The 7500-nt window shown below is 39.1% G+C and overlaps 1 protein-coding gene across 1 annotated transcript in view; it reads right to left on the reverse strand.

The window, feature by feature from the left end:
• chs1 (chitin synthase 1) overlaps window positions 1-7500 on the reverse strand; it is a gene marked incomplete at both ends in the record, with an annotated part of 21544 nt that overhangs the window by 13572 nt on the left and 472 nt on the right. The window contains 7 exons of the mRNA XM_079997246.1: window positions 469-646; window positions 830-948; window positions 1341-1416; window positions 1669-1829; window positions 2202-2403; window positions 3440-3625; window positions 5559-5694. Coding sequence (XP_079853372.1) covers window positions 469-646; window positions 830-948; window positions 1341-1416; window positions 1669-1829; window positions 2202-2403; window positions 3440-3625; window positions 5559-5694 — 1058 coding nt within the window. The remainder of the gene's footprint in view (window positions 1-468; window positions 647-829; window positions 949-1340; window positions 1417-1668; window positions 1830-2201; window positions 2404-3439; window positions 3626-5558; window positions 5695-7500) is intronic.

Consider the following 7500-nt stretch of genomic DNA (forward strand, 5'->3'; position numbering starts at 1 on the left):
TGAAAGTAACCAAGTAACAGAGTACTTTGTTACTCTACTTAAGTATATTTTTCCAGTATCTGTACTTATTGAAGTATATCCAATTTCAGAGACTTTTGACTTTTACTCCATTTATTACATTTCAAAACAAATGGCTGTACTTTTTACTCTATACATTTCTAACACAGTCACGTTACATTGGCTTTTAAACAAATCTGGATATATATTGATATTTGTATATATTGTATATATAACATTAATAGAAATATTATGTTTAATATTTATTATTATTTATTAACAGGCTCTGGATGTGATGAGTCATTTTTTAAGACACATTTAAGACTTAGATCACATTGAAGAGCACATACCATTTAATACATGGTATTTGCTCTTTAATGTGGTTGACTTTTCTACTTAAGTAATAAGTGTATATTAAATACTTTTTACTTAAGCAGAAAAGTCAACGTGGTACTTTTTACGTTCCCTCACCTTGGATGCTGCTTCGTTCGGCCTTCTCCACCTCCTGCGCCTGGATGAAGAACAGGATGATCCCCAGCAGCAGCACCGCGGGACCAGTGCAGCAAACTGGGAGAGCAAAGCTCATCCTGACCGCATGGATCTTACATGCCACCACCCCGAACCAGTGGCACGAGGCGGAGCAGAACGCCTGGAACGGAGGGAGGGAGGAGATGGGATATGAGTATGTCTGTCTGTCTGTCTGTCTGTCTGTCTGTCTGTCTGTCTGTCTGTCTGTCTGTCTGTCTGTCTGTCTGTCTGTCTGTCTGTCTGTCTGTCTGTCTGTCCGTCCGTCTGTCTGTCTGTCCACCTATCTATTGATCTATATAATGACCTGTAAGGCGAACAGGCCCAGCCCGACCTGCAGGATGCCGCTCTTATCGTTGTGCAGATCAAAAGCTAACCAGGTGATGGAGTTGAGGATCAGGCCGTGGTATATGAGGTACACCGCTCCTATAGAGATAAAGGGTTATTATTATATAGCACCGTGGATTTGAGTTTTAGGGGGATTTGTTTTTACCTTCATGAGTTAGTTATGTTTACCTAACATCATTAAAGATAGTGCACCGACGTCGCTGCAGCTGTTTTGCCTATACGGTACACGCTTATCCGGCTGAATCACAAGCAACTAACATTTAATAAATCGATTGAAATAACGACTCATTCACACTCATGGCTGCATTCTATTAGGACCCTGTTAAATATAAAAGTAAGTAAACAATGCACAAGATATCAATGAAAATATCTGTGGGGAATTCTCTGGCCAATATATGACGCTGACCAGTAGAACGCAGGCTTTCGTAGCATGCATTTGAGAGGGATGTATTTGTTTTACAGTTAATTACCTATTACCACTATCCTCAGAAGACTGGTGATGACAAACACAAAGTCTCTGAAGCCATCTAATTCTGATAACGTCTCCTGTGAAGAGAGAGGGGGAGGAATGGGGTGTGAGAGAAGAATATATGATATACTTCATCAACTTGTTTTTGTGAAGAGACGTCCCTTGGCTTATCATCATTTGAACCATTAAATCACGGCGAAGCTTGGAAAGCAATAAATGTACTGTACACACATATAACAATCAAAACAATCAGCTGATTGTTACCGTGCGCATTTCATTGAATCCTTAAGGCTTCAACCAACTTCCATGAACTCAAATAATCAAACTACCTGCATGCTGTTTGAGGCCTGCAGCGGGTTTTCCCACCAGCAGCACGAGACTAAGATGGAAGAGAAAATCCCGATTCCAATGAACAGAAAGCAGTTGTCCGTCTGTCTGTCCACATATGATGACACACGGACATAGAAGTCAACTCCCAGGAGGCAGTAACCTATAAGTTAGTGGGTGAGTGTGTTGGTTAGTTACGGTGGGTTAAAGGATTGAATGTTAGTAGTCTTGCCTCTTCAGAGTAAAAGACCAAAGTTAATAAGCCATTTAGTTAGTTAATTTGTTAGTTATTTGGTCGGTCAGTCAGTCAGTCAGTCAGTCAGTCATTATATCCCTAAAATAATGACACCTGAGTAATGCCAATTGGTTGAAATCACTTGTCCCTCAATGAGTAGACCAAATGTCACTAAAATGACTTGTCAGCGACACGGCCCGTTTAGCCAATGAATGACTTTGACTGATCATAATGATCATGATGTCAAACACAATGTCAATATATGCTATGCTCATAAACATATACAGCATGGAACATTACCGATAATAATCAGAATGAGCGAGCAAACAGGAAAGATAATTTTCCACGTCTCCCGCTGTAGTCTGAAGGCTATCTGCAGGACTGAAGAGACGATGCAGACGCCTCCACTGATGAAGAGGTTTGTCAACACGTCAAACTGAGGCATCACAACCAGCACCATGACGGAGGTTCCCAGAGACACCAGGCACTCGATGGTGCAGATCTGGATGAGACAGGGACACATTACAACAGCAACACAACATTATAATTATGATGATAATGATGATGATGATGATGATGATGATTATTATTATTATTATTATTATTATTATTATTATTATTATTATTATTATCAACATCACTTTTGAAGAGTTGTGTTGAGATTATTATTTTTGATATAAATATTGTTATCATTATAACATTATTTCATCTCAACTTTGTAAGAGTTGGGTGTTTTATAATTATTTTATTTACATTATTAGGGATCCATCCCAAAGGGCTATTGTTATTATTCGTTAGCCCTATTGTTATTGTTTGGGCGTAAACTCTCCGAATTTTGAAGCCTAACACCAACCAACACCAACTTCGGCATAACACACCAACATGGTTTGCGGCTTGTTTGAACCGCGCTGTCACAAACATCTCGTGGTTGAAGTTTCATCCAAATCGATCCACATACGGAGCAGATATTAACAAAAAAACAACCAAATTTAGATCGATATCACAGAGTCGAGCCAAAACATCTGACGCCGAAATATGTCATAAGCCATATTAGTTATAAACTAAGACAATAAAGAAGCCATTGTCCAAGAATCCAGTCCACAAGGTCAGTCACAATATTAAAAAAAAAAGTACTATGGACGTTACTCCACGATCTTTGATGTTTGTAACTCGTGATGCATTTCACAGAAACCAAAAAACTGTTATACGTACCGAAAACAAATAAACTGGACCCGTGTCTAGCTGCCTGCAACTGTATTTATAGTTATTATTATAACATTATTTCAACCAAAATGATTTCCATAATTCTATAGGCCGAGGTTAATTTGTTTAAATACCTTGCTAAAGTATTATCCAGTGAGGATTAAAACACATAATGCAGGTAAATGAATGTGTAGTTTTTTCAATAACTATTATCAAAAGCATTTGTGAACTATATTTAATTATTATGTTTAAGGTCAATTTAAAAAAAGGTCCATATAAAAATTATACATTATTATTAAATTTGACATTAATATGTCCGATATAAAACAACGTACAATTCCCATGGTCCTCATGTTGGGAATCACCAAGCTCTTGAAGGCACATCTCCATAGGGACTTGATGAACACCAGGACGTTTGGAAAGACCAGGCAGAAGACCATCATCAGCATGAAGAACTGTCTCTCTTTGGGGCTCCGCATGGAGAAGGGGCTGGCGAGCGTGGACAACACCAACAAGGAGCCCTGATTGAATTGGACAGAAACCAGGAAGTTGCTGGAGCAGAAAACCCACCGAAGAATTCACTTTTTACACATTTTCCATTCCATCATGTCGACCAACGAGGAGAACGAGCAGGAAAGAGAAGAAAGGAAGAAAATATGGAATATATTAACAAGTGCCTTTTTAAAATTGGGAAGTGGCAATGTCAGAGGTCCACCTCTGATTGCCTCAAGCTGATGGTGCATTCCATTAGAACTCATAAATCGTTCATTTTGAGTTTGTAGTCCTCAGTTCCATTGCCTCTGTTTGGAAAAACATAGACACCTTCAGTAAATGTGTGTTTGATTGGCCGGCTTGTGATTTCCACAAGCTATAAAATGTATGTTGTTTTGTCATGTTGGAAAAAATATGAAACCCAATAATCTTTATAAAATATATATCTGTTAATTTAACACAAGATCTACTTCGTAGTTTAGATCAAAGTTAGATGTGTTTTCAATTAAAAGAAGATGCAAAGGGAACGTTGTCCACAGTTAATGGTCGGTGCCACCATGTTGCCTTGAGGTCAGGTCGGTATTTCTGAGAAAACTCGGACCCGAGTTATCTGGTCTGAAATTCCGACTTCAATGGCCGTTCCTTTGCACTTTTCCAAAAAAGAGTTTGGATTTTCCGATTTTCCGATTTCAGCATGAGCCATTTCTAAAACATGGTTAACCAGCACTTATTTTAAATGCATTTCCAGGCTTTACTGTTGTCCCACTGTACGCTAACAAAGAAGTCCGTCACAGGTTTACAACAATCAAATAAACAGACATAAAAAAATAGAACGGTGGACTCTAATGGCCCAGGTTTCAAAGATGGATGGCCTCAGAGCTGTAATGCACATGCAGAGCAAGAGGCAGAACAAGTGAGAAATGATAGAGGGAGAGAGCGATAGAGAGGGACACACCCGCCCGTGAGGTGCCGTCACACAAACACAGCAATAGGGAAATACAGCGGGAGATAAAGAGCGATGCACTCAAAGTCCTTCAGCATCCAAGGTTCTGACCCGACACACTGACGCAGGTGAACCTCTGCACGTTGCCATGGTGATATACACAGGGCTCCGAAGAGCGCGACCAGATTACTGTAATCATCTCAACAGGTTGAATAAACAAGTGATGTGGAACTCACTCAGTGTATGCTATAGAGGAAGTCAGACGGACAGAGAGAGAGAGAGAGAGAGAGCGAGAGAGAGAGAGATTGATATATAAAAAGAAAGTAAGAAAGTTCTGTAAATCTGAGGTTAAATGAAGTACACATTATTTTTTTAGGTTGGACTTTGAAAAACACATATAAACTGAATGATTTTGAAGTGCAATTTAGCTGGAACTAGTTCTTCCATTTTTTTTTTTTTTAATATATGGATTACCACATCAGAGAAGGAAATAGGAAAGATAGACAGACATACAGACAGACAGACAGACAGACAGATAGATAGATAGATAGATAGATAGATAGATAGATAGATAGATAGATAGATAGATAGATAGATACATAGATAGATAGATAGATAGATAGATAGATAGATAGATAGATAGATAGATAGATAGATAGATACATAGATAGATAGATAGATAGATAGATAGATAGATAGATAGATAGATAGATAGATAGATAGATAGATAGATAGATAGATAGATAGATAGATAGATAGATACATAGATAGATAGATAGATAGATAGATAGATACATAGATAGATAGATACATAGATAGATAGATAGATAGATAGATAGATAGATAGATAGATAGATAGATAGATAGATAGATAGATAGATAGATAGATAGATAGATAGATAGATAGATAGATAGATACATAGATACATAGATAGATAGATAGATAGATAGATAGATAGATAGATAGATAGATAGATACATAGATAGATAGATAGATAGATAGATAGATAGATACCGACCTTGGCTAAAACAGCACTGGTCAGCACAGCCAGTCCCACTATCACAGCGACCAGGTACTGCGCCAGTTGGAAACATCTCCTCCTGCTTTCCTTCTCGGCTCCGATGGGATTTAGCTGGAACGGGTCCCAAGTGTCTCTGGGGGCGCGCGCACAGCACACACACACACACACACACACACACACACACACACACACACACACACACACACACACACACACACACAGTCGCTTTAACTTAAGTACATTTTGCACTCTGTACGTACTTTGGTATATTTAGTTTGAGAGACTGAAGAGAAGATTCAACTTTTACTCCACTGCAATTGATGCAAATACCTTCTTATTCTGCTACATTTTAATAGTCAAATTACTTTGGTATAAAAACATTTAAATAAAATCAGTGACTGGATTTTTCCAACTGCTTAAATAATATGACACCACCGTTATTTTTTTTATTGTAAATTGCAATCTGGATGTCTTCCATCTGCCCGGGCTTGTTCCACCTGGCCCACTTGCTGCAATAAAACTAGTTTGTTTTCGACCCATCGTCGCTGTCTCTGTGTCGGCGGGCCCTGAAAACGCCAATTGGGTGGCGTGTGGCAGATCGGGCTCACGGTTCTGTTATGTTAGTGCACTAGATATAACAATAACGTTACATTTTTTATACTGATATATATATACTAATTCGATTGAAAAGAAAGTACTTATGTACAAATGACAAAATGGGACTTTAACTGGTAATTTTGTGTCAGGATGTTTGTATTTTTCCTTAAAGGTCTGAGCACGTCTTCCAGCACCATCCAATATTCATATTTACTGTCAATATCATTGGAGAACTCTGTTTCCTCATGTCCTCCACTTTGGCCTCCTCTTCTCCTCCTCTCTCCCTTCCCTGTCCGTGGCCTCGTCCACACCTATATGGGTATTTTCAAAGGTATTTTTCCCCTCTCCGCTTTTAATAAAAATTCTTGTCCACACCAACTGTCTATTTTTTGGACAGTTTACAGTTTCGATCGAAAAGCTTTGATCGGAGGACGGTCACTTGTGTGAATCACCAGTGGATCAAACGAGATTATCAACCGAACTTTGGATGCTCCTCGGAGCGGCACGGCTGCCACCCCACATTGAAAGTTCTGCCGCTTTTCAGGAGGATTATTAAAAGAGAGGCGAAAATTGAGTGATACAGTTCTTCCTGGAAACCGGAAACCTGGATCTTTTCTACTGTATATGCTCTTTGAACACATATAAATAATGGACTGAATATAAAAATAATAGATGTATACAGCACGTTTCTTCCTTGCATTTAGAAGTATCTATGATAGTGGTGGCCAATGTGGTTTTAATGGCGGGCCATTAAAGTCTTCCAAAAGGGGGCAAAACATTAACATTTCAAGAGCCTAGTTTACCAACAATATAAAAGTATATCCTAAATGAAAGCTATAAGTATAAAAATATGTATATTTCGTAAGACGTCCTTTTAGAATAAATCGGAATCTCTTCATTACCCGGCGGTGGGCCGCCCGGCAGGGGTCTGTGGGCCGCATGGGGCCCTCGGTCGCAGGTTGGGTTACGGTTAGGGTTAGCGTTAGCCCTAACCCTAACCCTAACCACCAGTGATCTAGAGGGATAGTATCACACACAGCAATAAGGAAAAAAAGGCGTAGCATATCCTGGCACACCGCAGGGGAAATTTCCTTTTTCCCGTAAATGATTCCAAATAGAAAGCTGTTCATACATCAATAAGTACAAGTGGTGGCTGTAATATAAAGAAAACACTGAGCGTGATCAGTGTGATCAGTGATGAGATCAACCATGGAGAGACGGCGGAATTGAATTGTGGAGAGGAACCACAACACCTGGATGATAAAGAGCTGGTTCTCTTCCTCTACCTCTCTGTAAACGTTGACAGTGTTAAAATAAGAAGAAAGCTCTTAACCAATCAACA

The sequence above is a fragment of the Zeus faber genome (assembly GCF_960531495.2).
Source record: "Zeus faber genome assembly, chromosome: 3".
NCBI lineage: Eukaryota > Metazoa > Chordata > Actinopteri > Zeiformes > Zeidae > Zeus > Zeus faber.